Source organism: Hibiscus syriacus, unplaced genomic scaffold (assembly GCF_006381635.1).
Source record: "Hibiscus syriacus cultivar Baekdansim isolate YM2019G1 unplaced genomic scaffold, ASM638163v2 tig00110776_pilon, whole genome shotgun sequence".
NCBI lineage: Eukaryota > Viridiplantae > Streptophyta > Magnoliopsida > Malvales > Malvaceae > Hibiscus > Hibiscus syriacus.
This window is the reverse complement of record NW_024062857.1, coordinates 241,298-264,146: the sequence shown is the minus strand read 5'-3', so window position 1 is coordinate 264,146 and position 22,849 is coordinate 241,298. Positions and strand designations below refer to the sequence as shown.

At 34.1% G+C, this 22,849-nt stretch overlaps 1 protein-coding gene across 1 annotated transcript; it reads right to left on the bottom strand.

Annotated features, from left to right (window-relative positions):
- Positions 1-2,881: 2,881 nt before the first annotated feature.
- LOC120139855 (LRR receptor-like serine/threonine-protein kinase EFR) lies at positions 2,882-6,505 on the bottom strand. Its single transcript, XM_039154970.1, has 4 exons — positions 5,624-6,505; positions 5,469-5,540; positions 3,396-5,390; positions 2,882-3,261 (listed from the first exon to the last, which is right to left on the bottom strand). The coding sequence occupies exons 1-4, from the start codon at positions 6,339-6,341 to the stop codon at positions 2,888-2,890; spliced, it is 3,159 nt and encodes a 1,052-aa protein (XP_039010901.1). The 5' UTR covers positions 6,342-6,505; the 3' UTR covers positions 2,882-2,887.
- Between the last annotated feature and the right edge of the window lie 16,344 nt (positions 6,506-22,849).

Below are 22,849 nucleotides of genomic sequence, written 5' to 3'. Positions count from 1 at the left end.
TCAAAGCCGCCAATTTGTCTCGTTCTGCTTTCTTTCCACACATTGCTGTCGATTTATCTGAAAATGGTTTCAAAAATTAGTCTAGAGGAAGTCCACAGCTTGCCGGTATACTAAACTAGTTTTTCAATTAATCATTTCATCTTCACAATGTGTAACGAACTGTCCAGCACTTTGTCCTTTTACCTTTTTCCCCCTTTTGGTAGTGTTTTCTGGTTTATTTGTTCATATATTGTTATTATTATCGAGGATGCATCGAGTGAGATATGGGTGGAAGTAGTTATTTTTCTAAATTTTTTAAATTATTATATATTTTAAATATTTTTTATATTTTATATTGATATCATATTTTCATATCCTTAAAATTTTATAAATTTATTATCTTAACATAAAATTATACGTCAATCATAGATTACTACTCGAATTTTATAATGTTTTGCAGATTGAAATCGACTCCCACAAAATTTGAACCCACAATTTCGAGTACACTTCAGTTTCCAAATGGTTTGGCTGCTGTGGTGGGGTTGCTAGTAACGTGCTCATCGCAAGGCACAAATATATTTTGAGAGGTACAATCAATTTATATGAATAGTAAAATAAAGGTTTAAATATATATTTTGATATTTCAAGTATACATCATCTTTTAAATTGATATAATTTTTTATATGGGATATAATTAAGAAGGTAATATCAGTTCACAAGGATTCAAACTCAAGACCTACTTAAACGATATCAAGCTGCTTACCACTTGAATCAACCCCGTTGGTATAACTCTCAACTTTTTGAAATTGAATATTCAAACCCTTGACATTAATGGTGTTCGAACCTGCGACCTCAAGAAATAACAACAATTCCTTTACTATCGAGATAAGATACATAAATGGTCAATCGATTATAGAATAATGATTTGTTGAGTTCCATGACTATTATTTTTTTTGCTTTGTTGAGTCTCTGACTATTAAAAGTTACGAATTGGTCACCAAACTATTCATATGTTCAAAACTTATCCTTTTTCATTAAAAGATTGCTGACAGTTTGAGCTGGAAGTTAATATCCTAATTCAGATATGATAAAATATGATCTCATAATCTCAAATAATTATGCAGCTCAAACAATTTTAGGATCATATTTTATCATATCTTAAATCAACAGGTTAACGTCCAACTCAAATGACCGTTAATTTCTAACGGAAAAGGATATTTTGGAACATATGAATCGGGTGACCATTTTGTAACTTTTAATAGTTAAGAGACTCAACAAAGCAACACTCTATAATCGAGGGACTCAACAAAATAGTGCCATGTAGTCGGAACCATTTGTGTACTTTATCAAAATATTAAGTTAATGTTTAAATTAGACATATCTTGTCAACACCGTTAACTTGAGAGTAAAAATTCTTTAAATATTAATTTGAAAGAAATACCTAATTCATGTATCAAATGTATATTTAAGTCTGAAATAAATATAAATATAGAATATTTCAATAAATATATAATTGATATGAAAGTTATTTTAAATTTGTAGATACAAAAGTTATTTTAAATTTTGAATATAAATTACAAAACAAAATTAAACTAAAGTAAATTGAAACTTGACTTGATCTTCTATATTTTTAATAAGTTTTGAGAAAAACTAAACTGTAAAGAAAAAAAGGAAAAAAAATCGATGTTAATTATGCCAGAAATAATGTGGATAACATTTGAACGACAATGACGATTGGAAGGAACTGTATGATTCTGTATGAAAAATAAAGTAAAATGACATATCATCACTATGTTGACCAACTAAAGATGAATGATTAAGGAATAATTCTAGAAGTTTAAAAATGAGATAAAAAAAAATGCAATTCAATGATCAAAACTAAAATTCACCGAAAGTTTAGCTACTAAATATTTAGTTTATATTAAATAAATTTAATTTTCAATAATTTTTATTCGCGTCGAGATTAGAAAATTTCATTGAGATATATAATTAACTTAAATTGTCAATAAAATTTCTTGATGATTGAGGATTCTTAGTGATGAAATTAAGAAGAGATAACGTGGATACGATTTAACGTTTTATTTACGGGTGTTTAATGAGTCGAGTTGCTCGTAAGTTGTTCAAATTCGATTTGGTTAAAACTTGGTTAATACTCGACTCGAGCTGAATTGGTTCGAACTCGAGCTCGACTCGAGATCTTAACGAGTTGAGTCGAGCAAGGTCCAATTCGACTCAATAAATTTACGAGCAGTTCGTTAATATCGATAACTTTTTAGTAGTTACCTTAAAATTATTGCATTAAAAAATCTAAATAATAATTACTAATAGATAATAGATAATAAGAAAGATGTTAAATTATTAAATAATAATTACTACTAATTTACTAATATGTTAGTTTTTTAATAAACAATAAGAAAAATATAAATTATTAATTTATTACACTCAAATATCAAACCATATTTACCTTATTTAAAAATTATGGTGAACTTAACGAGCAATAAATTCTTTTAACGAGTACGAGTCGAGGAAAATTTTAACGAGTTTATTGAATAACGGGTTGAGTCGAACAACAAAATTTTTTTAATGAGCACGAATCGAACATTATCTAATTCGCGATCGACTCGTTCAATAAACACCCTAATTCTATCCGTTCAAAAATTACGAAATCGGTATGCTGATACTCTTATCGATTTGGATCCTAAAAATAAATTAGAAAAATAAATCATAAAGTCTTTTGTGAGTGTGGCCACTTTTTCATTTATTTAAATCTCGAATAATATTTTCATCAATGCTAAATATAAAGACCAAAACGCCAAAACTTAAATTCAAGATGGAATGCAAGGGTGCAGTGCTGATAAATACCAATGAAAAGTATTACAAATAATTGCAAAGCTAAGCCCAACTTAAATTAACGGTTGTCCCTTGGTCGAACCCGTTGAGTATCCTTTAAAAACTTGTCTCTGATCTTCTTTAGCTTCGGAACAATCTCTTTCATATCAACCCTCTCATCTGGTAACTCTGCTGAACATTCTAAGCCAACTTGCAAAATGGACGAGGCACAATTATTGGCTGCTGCGTGCTCTCCCCCAATAGTGCTCAGCAAATTGTTGTCTATAACTTGATTTAGTGGAGATGATATTGACTCTTTCACCCAACCCTTCAAGCTTCTTTCTCCACCAAACATTTCATCTGTGGGTTTCTTTCTTGTGATGGTTTCCATCACAAGAATTCCGAAACTATACACATCTCCTTTTGTCGAGACAATTCCTTCTATTCCGTACTCTGTGTACAAATTTACAGCAACATCGTCAATATTCAATGATACAATCAAAAAGAAATGCTATAGAATTTCTAACATGTTATGTATATGCATGTAAAAGTGGAATTCAATAGGTCTGCAATTCAACAAGTATCACCTGGTGCCATGTACCCAATTGTTGCTATAGTCAAGGTTTGTATCATTGAATCCTCTTCACTTAAGAGTTTTGCAATGCCAAAATCACTCAAATGTGCAACCATATCTTCATCCAATAGAACATTGCTGGGTTTTATATCACAATGAACCACTGGTGTTACATTACCATGATGGAGATATTCCAGCGCGGATGCAACATCTATTATTATGTTTAACCTTTGTAAGATATCCAGAAAATGGTTGCTAGAATACAACCATTCATCAAGGCTCCCATTAGGCATGTACTCGAGCACTAACGCTTTGAAATCGAGATCATTAGAGCAACTACTAATGATTCTGATTAAATTCCTGTGACGAATGTTGCGGAGAACTTCACATTCAACATCAAAGCTCTTAAAAGCTCCTTCTAATTCCAACTTGAAGACTTTTACTGCAAATATCATCCCATCTGAGAGAATCCCTTGGTACACAGAACCATAACTCCCATTACCAAGCAAGTTGCTTTCACTAAATCCGTCAGTAGCTTGATGAAGTTCATGGTACGAAATCCGTCTCCACGTTCCTAAAGGTAACAAGTCTTCCTGAGTTGTTAATTTGTCCTTCCTCTTTCTACTCTGCAAGGTAATGATAATTAGAGCCATCACCAAAATTGTTGAGGCAATTGGCAGTGCTACATATATTATGAGCTTAGCCTTTGCCTTGGAATTCTTGAGAGGTTTAGTTTTGCAGCTTGGAAGATGAAGTTGTGGTGCACCACACAATGCTTTATTCCCCTTGAATGATTCAATCGAGTAGTTGCCAAATGATCCTCCTCTAGGAATTTCTCCTTCAAGTCTATTGAAAGAGACATTGAAATATTCGAGATAACGAAGTTTCTCGAACGACTTGGGAATCTCTCCGGATAGATTATTTCTCGACAAGTCCAAGAACGTCAAACTCAACATGTCACCAAATGACTCAGGAATATAACCTGCGAGTCTATTATTGGATAAGGAAAACTGAGTGAGTTCTTTGAGATCTGCAACTCCGATCAGGATATCACTGGAGAAACGATTGTTCGACAAGTCCATACTAGTCAAAACCTTCCAATTTCCAATGTCAATCGGAAGAGGACCACTTAGAGCATTTGAAGACAAGTTCAAGAAGAGGAGATCGGTAAGCCTGGTCAAGGTTGAAGGTATGGAGGAAGAAAACATATTGGAGCCTAGCAATAGGTTCCTTAGAGAACTAAGGTTACCTAAGCAAGAAGGTATCGGTCCAGACAATTTGTTAATCGTCAAGTTTAAGTAAGCCAAATTGTTTAGATCACATAACTCAGACGGTATGGATCCTTCTAACTTATTTTGCATAAGAGAAGCACTCTGCAGCCCTTTTAATGCTCCAATTGTAGCAGGAATCATTCCCGTCAACTCATTTCCTGCTAGCTCGATGTTTATCAAGCGACTTAAGTTGCCAATTTCACTCGGGATGCTACCCCTGATGTTGCAGGCATATGCAGAGAACTCCACGAGAGAACTTGAGAGATTCCCCACCAAACCTGGAAGTTTACCTCCGATCAACGTGTTGCCGCCCATATCCAACGCTTCCAAGGCTCTACAGTTTGTCAAAGAAGAGAGAAAGCTCATTCTTGAAGAAGTTAAATTATTAACAGCCAGGTTGAGAAACATGAGATATCTTAGATTGCCCAGATTGTCAGGAATGGAGCCTGACAAGTAATTATATGGAATGTCAAGAAGAGTCAGCTGAGAGGCATTGGAAATAGACACTGGGATTGAACCAACGAGCTGATTATTCCCAAGATATAATTCTTCCAGGTTTGGAAGCCAAAAGCCCATGTTTGATGGAAGATGACCAGAAAGGTGATTTTCATCCAAACCAATCTGGTACAAAGTTGAAATATTAAATATTGCAGGAGGAATAGAACCAGCAATGTTGTTACCTCCCAGAACCAAGTATCCTAGATTCTTCAGGTTGCCAATCTGATTTGGTATTGAACCTGTCATAAATTTTTATCAAACAAATATATCAGACAAATACGGGGAAATCTTCTGTTTCACTTGTAGCAGTTTTTCACCTGTGAAATTGTTATGACCACAATCAAATCCTTCAAGACGAGTTAGATTCACAATTTGCTGTGGAATTTCACCTGTTACAGTAACTTTACAAATTAAATTCAAAATTCTTCCACTAATAAAAATTATAGTACCATTAGTGATTAGTATACATTACCTTGAAAGTGGTTTCGACCAATATTGAATTTTTGCAGCTTACTCAAATTCCCGATATCTACCGGCAGACTTCCCTCCAATTGGTTAACGGCAAGAGACAGAAATTGTAACTCTTTGCACTTGCATAAACTGGTTGGAATTCTACCAGAAAGCAGGTTATAACTCAAGTGCAATTCCTTCAAATTCGGAAGATGATCAAACATATCCTTCGGAATAGGACCAGTGAGATTATTAAAAGTGAAATCGATCAGTTCTAGCGAAAGCAAATTCCGTGAGACCGAGGGTATGGAACCAGAGAGCATGTTGTTTCTTACATCAATCTCTTGCAACGAAGATATATTGAACACGTTGGAGGGGATGAAACTGTTGAAGTTGTTATGGTATAGAAACAAACTTCGAAGCTTAGTTAATGATCCCAACCATGATGGGATTTCTCCACTGAAACTGTTGTTACCAAAGTTTATATGTTTCAACCGTCGCAATTTGGATAATTGGACAGGTAAAGTGCCATGAAAACTATTGTTTGTTATGTAAAGAAGATAAAGGAATGATAAGTTTCCCAAGTGGGGTGGAAGGGTACCGACGAGGCCGAATCCGGTCAGGTCTAGAGCTGTGACTCTGCGGTGTTTGGGTCCGCAACTGACACCGGTCCAATTGCAAACAGAGGCAGAAACTGACCAATTCATTGATAAAACATTTTTCAGGATCGTGGATGACATTGTGTTTCAATGCAAGAAGAGCCGATTGGTCCGTTAGTAAGGTGGTTAGTTTCGTAGAGAAAGTAGGCATAGGGAAATGGAAGATGATGAGGAGAGCGAAGTTGAAGAAAGTGTAGGCCATTTGATTTTGGGTGTTGAGACACTGGAAATGGAGTTTGTATGAACAAAGGCACAAGTGAGATCGTTGCATAGGTTAGGCGTCCTTTATATATCACTAGCGACTCGAAAAATCAATTTTGTGACTAGTCCCGATTTGAAAAGACTCGACTCGAATTAACTTCGAGTTGTAATTTCATAAACTCGACTCGACTCAAAAAAATTCAAGTTCAAATCGAGCTATAAAATACAATTCGAATAACTCAAAAATTTTAGTAACTAGTGGATTGATTTTTAAGTTTCAGTTGAGTTTCTCGACTCTCTATAATATATGTATATCACATATTAAAAAATATGAAGAAATATATATATATATATATTGTATATGATTATAAAAAATCATTTAAATTGGAATCAAATAATATCATAATATTATAAATATTTACAATTAAATTTAAACGAAAACTCGACTCAACTTGGAAAAATTTCAAGTCAAGTTCGAGTTATAAAATAAAACTCGTCAACTAGAATAATTCAAGTATTTTTTAACTCGACTCAACTCGATCGAACATTCACCCCTAACTAGAATAGAACCCTTATTTCTGATTTTTTTTTTCTTTGAACTTTTTTGAATGCAGAATATTCGGGTTTGAGCAGCTGCAACTACAAAGGGTATGTATGTTATCAATAAATTTAAAAAAAAAAAGTCTGAACTAATATTATTTTATAAATTAAGTTAAACTATTGAGAAAAAAAACAATATTTTCCTCAAAAGTTTTTCCCTTCGTCCTATCGGTTTCTATCAACAGCTCACCATCATAAACATATGGATATTTGCAATAAAGTCTTTCAATTTTGTTTAGTGGACGAATGGTAGCTGGACTTTTCTTTTGTTACAAGAGAAAGAAAAACATATTAAGAAATTTATACGTAATTTCATATGGGTAAAGTATACAAATGGTTTCCAACTATAGAGTAATGCATATGAGGAGATTATGCGTAATTTCATAGGGGGTAAAGTACATAAATAGTCTCCTGACTATAGAATGATGTTTTGTTAAGTCTCTTGAGTATTAAAAGTTGCAAAATGGTCTTCCTACTATAGGGTATTGCTTTGTTGAGTCACTCGATTATTCATATGTTCATAATTTGTCATTTTTGTTAAAAATATATGACAAATTGAAGTGAACGTTAACATGCTTACTGGAATATAATAAATATGATATCAGAATTTCAAACAACTATCATATCTCAATAAACATGTTAACGTAACGTGAACGAAGGGGTCAAAATATAGTTTTAGAATAAATTAAATTATAATTTCATAATTTTTGGAGAAATTTATTCATAATGCTACTATTTTAGAAGGCCAAGACCATTGTGAGTCTTCTCTAATATTGTCTTTATAGGCTAATATTCCATCAACTTATGATATTAAGTTAGACAATAATATAATTTAATAATCTTTAAATTTGATTTTATATGTAAGATCTCCACTTTAAGGATGGTTAAGATAGAGCAATTTTTTTTTAATTCTTCCAAATAATGAATGTTTGACCGTCTTCGTTTACTTCATTTGAGACGACCAATTGAGAGAGACTACATTTATAAGCAGTTGTACAAAATTTATTCTTCATCCTACCCTTTGTTTGGGTTTGGGGCCATCCAGCTCTACTATCGTTTTGCAATCTAAAGTCTTATCTTTTTCTGATCGTTCAACTTTGGTTTTTGAAATTTTGCATCATTAACAATTGAGAAAGACTTGTATGTAAAGGTCGATATTATATATATTTCTTACATTCAAATTTGTTGACGGTAATAGTTTGGTATCTTTGGTATTTGATAGTTTACCTCTTTTGATTTGTGTGAAGAGATATAATGAGGTAATAATTGGTCAATGTTCCTATATAAAAAAAGATGCAAGTACAAGGGGGAGGGGGATGAGAGTGGAGAGGAATCCCTTTCGGTCGTGGCTGAGAGATATTTATAGTGATCTTAACTGATGATATCAGGCACGAGATCATTATGACTACTTGTATATTAGCGCGCTAAATAGATTTTTTTTGTCAGATCTTGAATTTTGCTTTGATAGATCATATGAGTCTATCAAATGCTTTGTTTATGCACTGTAACTGGCTCGGAGGTTATGGTACTCATGTGCTCGAAAGATATAGATTCCTTAGAAACTCCGACAAGTGAAGAAATCTATCTAGATGTCTCAGTTGACAGAGAACTGATAGTTTTCAAAGGTGATCTTCGGAAGTATAACAAGTTGTCCCCCTTTAATTGAAGGAGTGCTATAAAGCGGTTTAATCCTAAACATGTATTCTTTTTCTTTCCTAAATGAATATGCAACTATAATTTTTTTTTGTTTATTTTTTTCAAATTTCATCCTAATATATGTTAATATTATTTTTTTAAGAGAATGATATTTTTTATTTTGATTGAAGATAATGATATTTTTCTATTTTGGTTGGAGAGAGAAATTATTGTCCTAAAAATACTGGAAATCTTTTCTCTATGATATGAAATAATGAAATATCATCATTTTCCTTTTTAAATTATCAAATTAATAATTATGACATTCATGAATTTGGTAGGGATTAGTCATTAAATTAAAATTGAATTCATATTTTTTTTTTCAAATTACAATGACAACGAATTAATCGATTATGTATCAATTTAAAGCGTTGTGAGGATACTAATCATTCTCACAAGTAATCGGCTCACAAACTCATTTTTTGATACGTAGATCTAAAATTTATTATTTCAATAACTTCTATAAAAAATTAAATTTTATTAGAATAATAAATCTTTTTGAATGATCAAATTACACCCTTGAAAAAATTAACGACAACAAGAGCCATGGAGGTGAAGATAGGTTGTTTGAGTTGGATGTGTTGAGAATTGACCAGTGGTGTTGTTGGAAATGGCCTGATATGCTCTCAAATGTTTTTGATTTTCAAAGGGCCCGGAGTCTTTTATTTTTGTTAGGTAGTGTGCAGTGTCTTAATTGTCTAACCAGCTCAGTTGGTACAGCACAAGGCTCTTAACCTTGTGGTCATGGGATCGAGTCACACGGTGGGCAATTCATAATTTAGAGGTCTCCTATAGAAGCTGCTCTCAACCTGGCGTTGGAGGTAGCTTACTATTCTACCTCCTCTTACCCCAATACATATGAAAATAAGAGTCAGTTAATTTTGTGGAGTATCTTAGTGCTCTCTAGGGTTTCGTGGTATTCGCCGTTTGGGTCGTGATTTGCTTGTTTCCTGTGTGGTTTTGCTGTGGTGCCTCAGCGTCTAGTTGGGGCTGCATTTTTAGTTGGCAGTTGTGGTTGACGTAGCTCTGGTCGGTGGCTAGCTGGATTGTTCGTTGTGGTTCGGTGTAGAGCTGGGGGTGCGCCGATCTGGACATTTTTCTGTGGTGGGTTGCTACTTGTTTGCTCTCGTGTATGCCTGGTGCTGCATAGATGGTTTCGGCTGTTGCTAGGAAATCTAGCTGGGGTGGTCGCTTGCTTTGACACCGCTGTGTCCTATGTTCTTTCTTGTTGTCTGCTGTCTTGAGTTGTGGTTTTGGTTGTTTAGTAGTATTGTTCACTTGAAGCAGGATATGTATGTTCATTCTGCAATTATGTTGTTGCGTCACACCAAAACGTGGACTTTGGTGTGTTGTGCTTTGTATTCCCCTTGTTACAAAGTACGTTCCCTTTAAAAAAAAATTAATGACAACTCATCAAATCACAAATTTGATTTTGATAAAAAAAAACTCAAATTCAACAAAACGACCTTAAATTTTTTTCCAATCCCGTTTCCACAATGTGTCGTGTCATGTCATGTTGGAGACGTATGGTCCCCAAATTTCCATGATATTTTGCCCATTTTCCATAGATACAATAAATCTCTCCCCAACTTTCCATTATTCATGTTGTTACACAGTATTAGGTTTGGCAGTGGCAAGTCTTTTCATTTGACGATGATATGTATGTATTGAGCCAATTGCACCTTAAATTCATTGGTTGACTCGAAAAATCCAAATAGAGGAAGTGAGTCCTGCGCCGAGTTTTGGGTCACCCCTCAATCAGCGTCTGCAGACAGACTCACAGGCATTGGGGTTTTTGACACCGTTTGATTATAATTTTACTTTTTTGACATCGTTTGACCAATATTTTCAGAACTAGCACCCTTTCTGCTGAGTTGGTAAAGGCGCGTTCCCGAGGGCGCGCTTTACCCGTGTTTTTTCGCTGAGTTGGATGCCACGTGTGAAAGGCGCGTCCCCGGGGACGCGCCTTTGCCAACTCAGCAGACACGTATTTTATTATATAATAAATAGTTTATTTTTATTATTATTATAAATTAATAATATATTATGTAAAATGTTTCGATTATAATGTAAGAATTATCAAGTTTCGAGTATTTTTGATTTTGATTATCGATCTATTAATTTTATCAGTTAATTATTAAAATGTTATCAATCAATCTAGTCATCTCATATCAATATTTAACGAAAATATTGATGCATAAGTTAATAAATTAGTATAATTACATATTTAATCTTCAAGACTTACATATTTTATAAAATTAGTCTTATTGAAAATTTAATTTAATAAATTTAATCCTCTAATCAGAACATGAAATGTGTCATCGTATACATAAATTTTTTAATAACTTTTAATTTGTTTAATTTAATATTTTTCTCTACTTAGAAGGTGGAATTATTATATTTTAAAAAAATTATAACTAATAATATTAAATATTATATTAAATAAATATATTAAATATATTTATGTATTTAAAAGTTAAAAAAAATTATTTAGGTGTACATACATTGACAAATTATATAAATGCAATAACATTAAATTATTAGAAATAAAAACATTCATTTAAAAACTTTAATTACATAAGAGTTAACTGTTATATGATGATAACAGAGCTGTACATTTTTTTCTATTGTGCCCGATGTTTCTACAATGCTCACATCGTTTTTGTTCTGTTGACTTCTCCCGAATATCCATATCACAATGTATTCTAGTAGATTTTGGACGACCTGAGTCCCTCAATAGCAATGGATCTGGTACAATTGTAAGCCAAGTTTGAATCTCATTTGGGTCTCTTTCGTTTCCTATGGGCGAAACTCAAATTCATATACCTTGAAAACTTGTGAAAGTTGGTATACGGGATCAACATAATTTTTGTAGTCCAAATGCGAATGTGAGCAAGCAGCAATGACATGAGAGCATGAATATTTGAGTGCTTGAAAGAAACCACAATCGCACCACCTCTCTTGCAGATTAACTCTGAAAGAGTTAGCTTCAATCCCTTGCAGCGGACGTGGCATTTCGGTTACACGAAACAATTCACGGGTGCGAGAAAAATTTGTAACTAACATCCCATTTGATGTAGCCACTTTTTTCTGTAAATCAGCTACTAGTCTTGGGTGGTAAATATGTCCGTTTTGCATCCAAGTAAGAGCTTGTCCACCGAGTTTTGCAAAGAGTTGACCCAAACGAAAATAAGTCGTTTTGACCAACGCCGTGACTGGTAAATGACGCGCCCCCTTTAAGGTTGAATTTATTGCTTCAGCCAAGTTTGTTGTCATATGACCATAGCGATACCCCCCGTCATATGCATTTGTCCACATTTCTTTGCTGATGTCCATAATGTACTCGCACCCCTTCTTATTTTTGCCAAACAGCTCTTGTAGCATCGACTCAAACCTTTGAGGTAAGAGTTCGTAACCTAAGCCATTAGGAATATGTAATAGTTAATATGAAGTATAAATAAGTAATAAGAAATTGATAGAAAAATTGGGAAAAAGTAACATACCCATCCGCACGACTAACTGACGTTCATCGTTCTTCTTGTATTTTCCGTAATAGTTTGCAGCAATATGACAGACACAATAACGATGTTGAACATGTAGAGGTCTATACATTGTACCCAAAGAGTCCATTACTGCTTTTATCCCGGCTCCTCGGTCTGAAATAATGCATAGTCGTTCCCTGGTGACAACATGTAAACGTAAATTTTTAAGGAAAAAAGCCCAAGACTCAGTGTCTTCTCCTTGAACGAGGGCAAACGCAACAGGAAGAATATTGCGGTTTCCATCTTGGACCACAGCCAATAATAAAACTTGCTTGTATTTCCCATACAAGAAAGTACCATCAATTTGGACAATTGGTTTACAGTACTTGACTGCATTAATACATTGAGGGTAAGTCCAAAAGACTCGGTAAAATTGGCAGCGATCGCGAACCATTCGATCATTCACGTAATGATGTTGAGTTTCGAACTCAACAATTGTCCCGGGATTAAGTCTTTGCACAACATGAAACCAACTGGGCAGCTCGTTGTAAGAGGAATCCCATTCGCCATGAAGTTTGCAAATGGCATTCTGTTTTGCCAACCACGCTTTTTTATATGAGACAGTGTACCCATATTGTGAATGTATAGAAGAAATCAACACTGCAACAGCTATATGAGAGCTTTGCTTCACAATGGGCATGATTGCTTGACAAATAATGTTGGAGTCCAAGTTGGGATGATCCTGGTTTATACCTGTTGCACAACATGTATGAGGACCGTTGTATCTGGTTAGTTCCCATAAGTTGTTCTTCCTCTTCCTCTTTGATACACGGACCATCCATTGACATCCGTTGTGACGTTGGACGCAGTAGCAGACATATTTCTCCGTGTTAGATCGATCAACTCGGGACTGAACTGAGTTACGAATATTGTAACTCTTTATTGCCATCATTGCTTCCTCCTTCGATGCGAACTCCATTCCAATATGTAAATTACCGTCATTGACTGATGATTGAAGTCCATAGTTGCCAACATCAGGAAGATCTGGAAATTCAGGCTCATACATTGCATCATAATCAGCCTCATACATATGTGCAGGAAGTTCGGCTGGTGTTGTATTTATCGGAACGTCATCCTCGTCATCATCAGAATGTACGTTAAACTGTGGTGAGTCAGGTTCAACGAATAATCCCGTTTCAGCACCATCTGCACATGGCTCCCGAAGAGGTTCTTCTGGTGGAGATGAGGGTTCCTCCGATAATCCAATATTGAGGTCAAATAAGTTCCCGCTTGCGTGTCCTCCCCTTGAACTTGAGGCCATTGTATCATGTGGGATGTGAATAGACTGTCGTCTCGTTGGCATTTCCATATGTAAGTCGAAAACATTGGCAGATGAATGTCTGCCCCTTGAAGTAGAAGAGATGTTGCCATATGGATTATTGGTGAAGCCACGTGGGTTGAGATCATAAGCAGTTGCAGATGAATGCCTTCCTATTGAACTTGATGGCATGGTATATGGCGTTGGATCCGCCATTAATGATGTGAAATCATTACAGATAAGTTGTGTCGGGCTATCAACTTGATCAGTTGATATGCAATGCCAAAGTGAGAGGAATATGAGAGACCACGAGTTACACGAACCTCAATAAAAGTGGCATACATTTCAATAAGAGATTGTGAACTCCCCATATGAGCATCAACCATCATAGAAACATCATCATCGTTTGAAAGCTGAAATGATGTATACGTGAGCGGAAAAAGTTCAGTAGGAAATCTGTATTGAAGTGAAGATAGTCTTCTCTGGCCTGCTACACGAATCTTTAACGAAATTTTTGTGATTAACTCCTCAATTGTGATGTTTCTCTTCAAGGTTAAGGGGATATAATGATCTGACTCAAAAACAACCCCCTCTTCAGCTTCCTTAATTTCTCCATCATACAAAACAACAGCAGAAAGACGACTCATTTTCAGAGAATTTGAGAATTTAGAGTTTGGGAATTTGAGAATTTGAAAGATTGTGAACTGAAGTTTGTTTTGAAAGTTTATAATACGTTGCATATAATAGTGTCTATAATCGGTTCACTATTCACATGAAGGCGCGTTCCCGGGGGCGCGCCTTCCATTATTTCGTCAGAGAATATTATCATTGCCCTATTATGTCATTCATGTCCCTCGGGGACACTAGATATATCAGTACCTATTATGTCACTATTCACATGAAGGCGCGTTCCCGGGGGCGCGCCTTCTATTATTTCGTCAGAGAATATTATCATTGCCCTATTATGTCACTCATGTCCCTCGGGGACACTAGATATATCAGTACCTATTATTTCACTATTCACATGAAGGCGCGTTCCCGGGGGCGCGCCTTCCATTATTTCGTCAGAGAATATTATCATTGCCCTATTATGTCACTCATGTCCCTCGGGGACACTAGATATATCAGTACATATTATTTCACTATTCACATGAAGGCGCGTTCCCGGGGGCGCGCCTTCCATTATTTCGTCAGAGAATATGTTATCATTGCCCTATTATGTCACTCATGTCCCTCGGGGAATAACTTAAATTTAACTTCTTTTGAAAGTTCAACAAGTTAAATAACTTAAATTAAAACGTTATGTGAAGTTTGAATAAATTAGATAAAATGTTATGGATAAATTGAATAAATGTGAAGTGATAAGTTGATTGTGACATTGAAATTGTATGGAATGAGCATTGAAATGTGACATTGAATAAATTGCCAATTCACCCCCCTCTTGGTTGATTCCGTCGATTGATGAACTCAACATAAGTTGATTTTAATGTATACGTTTTAATATATATGTTAATGATAAAATCATATGTATGGATAAATTAATTTCAATTTAAGTATTGTGAACTATAATTGGAATATAACTTTAATTTCGAATACAATTGGAATATTAAGTTGAAATTTAATGTTAAATTTCGAATACTATAATTTATATTTTAAATTTAAATTTGAATAATATTATTTTTATTTTTATTTTAAATTTCGAATAATATAATTTGTATTTTAAAAACATTTATCAAACATTTAATGTTAAATGTGAATAAAAAATAACATTAAAAAATATGTATGTAACAACCATGAAACATTTAAATAACATAACCAAATTACATAAAATTCTGAAATTTAATTATTTAAATAACATTAAATATAATTGGATCACCAATGTCGTCTTCTCGAATGAGTTCCACATGGCGGTGGTTGCCTATTTCGTGGAGGATTTCTTCGTGGAACTTGTTCTTCAGTCTCCTCATCTTCACTATCATCATCAGCAGCATTTTCTTCATTTGGTGTAGATGACGCTGAAGGGGCTGAAGGGCCTGTATAAAATAACGACCCTGTAGGAGTGCTAGTAACAATCCCACCGCTCCCCGGGAACTGTGGAAACTGTGGAAACATTGGCATCGATGTATGTGATCCAGATGAAGATTGAGGTGTCTGCGGAGAAGCACCACCAGCCAAATAAGATGCATATGAAGCATATGCTGGATCATTAAACATAGTCGTATATGCACCTCCATATGGTATAAAACCCTGCGGGCTAGGCATGTAACCTGGCGGGCTAGGCATGTAACCTGGCGGGCTAGGAATGTAACCCTGCGGGCTCGGAATGTAACCCTGCGGAGATGGCATATAAACTGGTGGGCTTGGCATATGAAGTGAAGGGCTGGGCATGTACCCCTGCGGCATCGACGAATAAGGATGTTGTGGTGGGACTGATGCAGAACCGGTAGCGCCTTCTCTCCGTCCACGCGTTGGGGGACGATGATATTGAGACGGTTGACGTCTTTCTCGGCGCCTAGGAATGTTAACCCCTCGTGCTTCCACCGAAAGTAGAAGCGGCTTCCCATTTTCATTAAACCAGTCCATATAGTTATCCGTAACCATATGACCAGTTTCAGCGTAATATTGTCGAGGGGCCAACAGTGTATATCGGTTCTCCCAAAGCGCAATCCAATCTCTGTGTCTCACCACCCAGTTAACATCTTTCTTTCCCCGTCTATCTATGTTATGCACGTCGTCTAAATTTCTAGGAGCTCCAGGAATATATTGCGTACAACCATACTGACGGAGCACGCGATCAACTGGATGCCACTCAATAATAGCATAACATATAAGAGGTATAACCGATATCCATACCTCTAATGACCCACTAAGGTGGGGTGAGATGCAAGCTTTCACTTCATCGCTCGCATAAGGTATCCACTGAAACTGAAATATAAATATACAATTCAAATAATAAAATATTCTAATTATATCTAATATTTTAAATTAAAATATTAATAATTAAACAAATTTAAAAACATACCTCAGACCCAGCTTTCGTATCAATAAGTAAACGAATTTCCTCTAACCCAGTAGGTATACTTTTATGGTCCTTTCTTTTCATCGACCACCTATGAATATAATATAAACTAAATATCACCCTATTAATTGAAAATATTTAAATCAAAATTTAGTTCGAAAATTACCTCAACAATAAGGGGAATACGTATGGTTCATTCACGATCGGGCATAAGAAAGGCATGCGGAACCACGCCCATGATTGTAGAAGCAGAAGACATCCACCGATAGCAGTTTTCTTATAATTCGTCGCCCGACACATTTCTCTAAGAGAAATGCCAAAACTGCAGCACCCCAACTATATCTTCCAGCTTCATCAAAATCGATCAGATGCCGCAACCACATACAATGCACCTGGTTGCGAGATTTGTCAGGCATCAATATTCCTCCAATTATTCGTAGAATATATGCCCGAGCACATGCCTTTGCTTGATCCTCTGAAGCATTTTCATTTAAAACCTCAAAATTAGCTTTCAACCAAGATAAAGCTATTCTACCTCCATTAAACTCTGGCGGAGCAGCTCCAAGATAATCAATGCACATTGATTGCCAATCACCATCCGTCATACCACACATCATATTTCCGTCGACGGGAAGCCCCAGATGCATAGAGACATCCTCCAATGTAATTGTTGCCTCTCCACATGGAAGGTGAAAAGTGTGTGTCTCGGGCCTCCACCTCTCAATCAGTGCAGAAATTAGGACAGGTTCGAGTTTGCAACCGCCTATAATTGTTGCAATATACCCGAACCCAGCAGAAGCCAAATATGGCAAAATACGTTCCGGTGTCGGTATACGTGGATTTTTAATAAAAGTTTCTAAAATACGATCAGCATCCTAAATAATATATATTATAAAAAGTAAAAATTAATATAAATTCATAATAACTTTAAAATAAAAATAAATTTAAATATTAACATTAATTATAAAAAATTATCATATCGCTAAAATGTCTGGAGATATGATCAATATCCAATCGCAACAGCATTTCGTTTTCCATTATAACTGTAGACAAAACAATATAATTAGCAAAAAAATTAATAATTCTAAATAAATAATAATTATATAAATATTATTTAATAAAAAAATAATATTTACATAAATATATTAATATAAAAAATAATAACTATTTAAAAAAATACTAACATAAAAATAAATTTCTTACCACTAATAACAAATTTAAAACTCAAATAGTTGGAGAATTTGAGTTATATAAGAGAGGAGAAGATGATTTTGGTGTGAAGAATGAGTGAGGGTTGAGGGGGTTTATATAGGGGAGGAGGAGGGGTAGTTAGGAAAAACGGATGGGGCATTTATGACATTTAATGGAAGGCGCGTCCCCGGGGATGCGCCTTCCACACGTGTCTGCTGATATGGCAAAGGCGCGTCCCCGGGGACGCGCCTTTGCCAACTCAACAGAAAGGGTACTAGTTTTAGAAATATTGGTCGAACGGTGTTAGAAAAGTAAAATTAAAAACAAACGGTGTCTGTAATTTAGCCCACGGTTAACGTCTTAACGACTCCACAATAGCTATAGGTGCATTAATCACCGCGTCAAGTCTTTGGACCTCGATACATTCTTGCATTTATTTTGGACGCCACTACCAATCCCACTTCCGACCCCAACCAACCCTTGATTATCGACTATTGATTACACGTGATTGACTGTTGACCATATAATTCTAATTTTAAATTTTTTATTCTCTACTTTTTAAAAATTTTAATACGATTTTAAGTAAAATTTATGAAATATCGCTGTTAGATAAAAATAAAAATAAAGAAATGAAGTTGATCCGAAACTATTTAATGATCTAGTATGAATGTTATAGTGATCGGATAAATCATTATGTAATCCCAACTACTTTGGGCAAAGCCGTCCTATAGGTAAGGTGATTTTGTTCCTTCTTTTTTTTCAATATCATGACTAAAATGAAAGAAAATAAAAGTATAGGGATTAAAACATAGGTTTCCGAAAAGCAACTCTTTAAATGTAAACAGTGAGTTTCAATATTAAACTCAGAAAGCTCTGAACTTTTTTTCTTTTTCTTTTGATAAGTATGAAAACTTTTTTCCCTTTTTCTTACAAATATGAAAGATCTTTGCTATTATTTTTTATTGGAAAAGAACAATCACCAGAGTTCCGTCTTTCTCATTCGAGTATTCGAATATAGACAAAATGTGTTAAATTTGAGTGTGACATCAATTTGGTGTGCGAATTTTGCTGCTTGCATCGACTATTTTCCCTAGCTGCTACAAACGGATGCCAATTTATAAATATGGGCGTATATGGGTTTGCTTGGTAAACCCATTTGTATCGGACAAAAAGGTATGTTGGGCTTTTTCTATATTATTTTTTTAATAAACTATATGATTAATCACTCTTGTTTTAATTTTATATATTTTTTCTTATTAAATTCAAAAAATATAATATTTAATCACTTTAGTTTTATTTAATTAAAACGCGGTTATTTTTATTTAATTTTCTTACTAACGACAGTTAAAATTTTAGTGACTAAACATTTAAAAGTCGATAAAGTAAGTGATTACATCTTAATTAAATAAAAATAAACACGATCACATATTAATTAAATAAAAGCGAAAGTGACCAAATATTATGTTTTTTCAATTCAATAAGGAAAAATATACAAAACTTAAACAAAGTGATCAATCTTGTAGTTTACCCTTATTTTTGTGTTGTTACTTGAGAGAACCATATAAAGTACACTTTCATGGATTTTAACATTTATTTTATATAATTCTTGGAGGAGTACAAGATAGTATACGTTCAAAGACTTTTAATTACTTGACAATGAATGTTTACACCCCTGCATACGTGGTACTTGAATCCGGGACCTCGGGGGATAACAAAAATATTTGAGTAAAAATATTTGGGGGTTTTTTTTATAACCTTTAGATATCAAAATTTAAATTTAGATTTATAAATAGTATAAATAAAGTTATTCATGATTGTTTTTCAAATTCGTGAATTTATTGGAAGTTTATTTAATAGATAATTCGAAATTCTAAAGTAATTAATAATTTGACAAATTTACATTGAGATCAAATTAATCTAGTGCATTTCATTTTGGGTACACTATGTTTCTGGTCACTCAATTTTACTTGTATTTCTGTTTTGGCCACTCAACTTTAAAATTTTAATTTCATCACTCAACTCAAGAATTTAGCTCTTTTTGGTCACTTGATTATTAAGTCTCTAACAATGTTATTTTTTTGGGGGGGGTAAATTTGTGGAAAAAAACCCTTAAAATTTTCCAGCCAAGTATAGATTTTTAGACTTCCTTTGACTCACTGACGTCATAACTGTGTGAAGGTAGTGAAAGAAAAGAAAATCAATATCTCTTGATTCTGCATTAATCTGCCGATGAAGATTGTAGATCAAGCGAAATTATGATCAAAGTTTTGATTTGAGTTTTGTCAATTTTGAAAAATGAAATAATGAAGAAGAAAGAGAGGAGAAAGGGAAATGTTCGGGATACTAGTGACGTAACAAATGATGACTGATGGCGGTTGAATAGTGGTGGAGAAGGATATCGATTATGGGGAGAAATTAAAAGTTTAGGTTAATTTAAAAAAAAACAAAGGCCTCGAAATTAGGGGTGTTCATTAATCGGTTTTAACCGAATTAAATGATCGAACTGGATTAATTCGATTAAAAATGTCGGTCATCGAATTAGTTCAGTCAGTGAATGATTCATTTTTTTTTTCAATATTTGGTTAACGATTATTTCAATTCGAAAATGATTAATTAATTGAATTAATCAAAAATATTAAATATAATATTATTAATATTATATATATTATGTATAGGTTTAGCCCAGAGCCATTTAAGACACTAAGACCCAACTAGATGTTATCTCTAAACCCATTAATTTTGAACCTAATAAAATATCCAAATGCTGTCCTCCAACATTCTCACTTCTCATTTCTTAGTTTGTTCTTCGTTAAATCACTCAAAATCTCAGGATAAACTTTTTTTCGAAACTTCCAAATCTTCTTAGCATCTTCAGTTCTTCATCTATTTTGTAAATGTTAGATATTTTTTATATGTTCGTAAATAATATTCTTTCTTAATATTTTTAGGAAAGATTTTAAATGCGATGGTGTCTAAAATGTGAAAACAATAATGTTAATAATAATATTTAAGTAAGATTTTGGTGTCACGGAAGATTATTTCCTTTTGGGTAGAGAGATTGTCAATTTGTATTAGATATAAACTGTTTTTTTTGAATTAAAAATATTCCATTGTCGTTTGAATTAGATTTTTAATGAATTACGGTTAATTCAAAAATTAACTGAATTTAATTCGATTAATAATTTTAAATAAATTTCAGTTTGATTAATAGTTAAAAAAAATCGGTTAATTCAGTTCGGTCGGTGACCGAGTTAACCGTTTGAACACCCCTACTCGAAACAAAGCATTTTGGTGCTGACTTTTAATGACTTAACGATCGAGTGATTAAAAATGGTGAAATTTGAAAGTTGAATGATAAAAATAATTTTTAAAAAAAATAAATAACCAAAATGAAAAAAAAGGAAAAGTCAAAAGGCCTAACTATTTCACCAAATCGAAGGCAGATTAAAATTGTATATAAACTAATTAACCTTGCGTTAGAAATGACAACGTATATCACTAAAACAGATTGAAGTTAATTAATTGAACTCTCTTGCACATTAGAAACAATGATAAATATGTATTTAATGTTTCAACTATTCATGTAATTCTATTTTTGGTTACTCAATTTTTTTTCAATATTAAAACATGAAATTGCACTTTCTAAAGCCGCGCCACTATAACGTGGACGACTAGAAATCATGTGGGCTCTACCCGCGCAGGTTCGAATCCTGCCGCTCACCTTTTAATTTTCGTTTTGAGAAGAGTTGGTCAAACAGAGATTGTGATGAAGCTGAGATTGTTGTGTCTGCAACATCGGTTCCTTCTGTAGCAGTATGTATGCCGAATGCAATCCTTTTCGCAGTTCAAAAACAGTGAGTGGAACCGACTCATTTCCACCCAAGAACACAGCGCCATCTCCATCCATCTTGTAAACATGTCCCTTACGGGGACAAGCCTTGGGGTGATTGCAGTCTCGTGTTAAAGATGATGTTGGTGGAGCAATGTCCCAAGTGTGCTTCAAAGCTGACTTTTCATCAACACTCCTGTCAATCCCAACCCCAATCAGACACTGAAACCACTTTTTTTTTAGCTGTTTTAAGGGACCAAAGTAGAGCCTTTGTTCAGAGGTGACATTTGATGTTGGGGTATTTTTGTAGCCTTACTTCACATATTTGGCTGTTTGGGTTATTTATTAATGATTGTATTGTTCATTTTTTGTTGGATAAAAAAAATGGTAAGAGTGGCTATTCAGGCCTTATCCCCCCCCCCCCGATGAATATTCTTGACAGAGACAAGAGAATAACAAATAACAGCAGTAGTTAAGACCTCCTAAGTATCAAGATTCCAATTTGCACAAAAAGTGCCATTTACACTTCTCACCTCAGATTAAGACAAGTTATTTTTTAACATCAAAATATTCGCAGTGGATCGTTCAAGACGTTAAAACTATCTTCGGTTTCTTTCCTTCTAAATATGAGCAATGCAATAATTTCACGTCAATTTCGAAAGGAGCGATAGCAAGGACTTCCTCTTCAATCTACAATTAAACCGGTCTAATTCCAAACATCAATCCATAACATTCCTACTAATCGGATAGTCTTTTAGAATATTATCCCAAACAAGATTGACCATAGAGAAGGAGCTCTCCGGTAGATCTTGAAGCACGACAGCTTTAACCCGAAGGGAGAGCAAGCTTCACCACGTCTAGCTGCAGCATTGAGGCATCTCAATCTGTCAAAAAGACCCATCTTTAAGAATATCACCTTTACTATGGGTGTTCAAACAATTAATTCAATCATCGATCGAATCGAATTAATAAAATTTTTCTCCTTTAAGTGTTAATCGAACATATTTTTTAAATTATAAACTGAATTAAATAAAGTTCGGTTAGTTCTATCGGTGATTGAATTGGTCAATTTTTATTTTTATTTTTTTAGTTATATTATTTTGAATTTAATAGAGGTATTTTTTTTTTCATTTGTGTTAAATTTTGATTGAGTCTTTAAAGTTTAATAAGTCTTGTGTGATTAAAAACTAGCTGAATAGTAGTTTTTCAAGGGTTTAAACTGAATATATATTTATATAATAAGTTCCATTCGTA

Bases quoted from the DNA above. Each gene is read 5' to 3' on its own strand.
- LOC120139855 (XM_039154970.1), bottom strand. From the start codon at position 6,341: ATGTCATCCACGATCCTGAAAAATGTTTTATCAATGAATTGGTCAGTT. The intron at 5,391-5,468 runs GTGAAAAACTGC...AATTTATGACAG, and splicing joins TGGTCATAACAATTTCACAG to GTTCAATACCAAATCAGATT. The intron at 3,262-3,395 runs GTGATACTTGTT...ATTTGTACACAG, and splicing joins AATTGGGTACATGGCACCAG to AGTACGGAATAGAAGGAATT.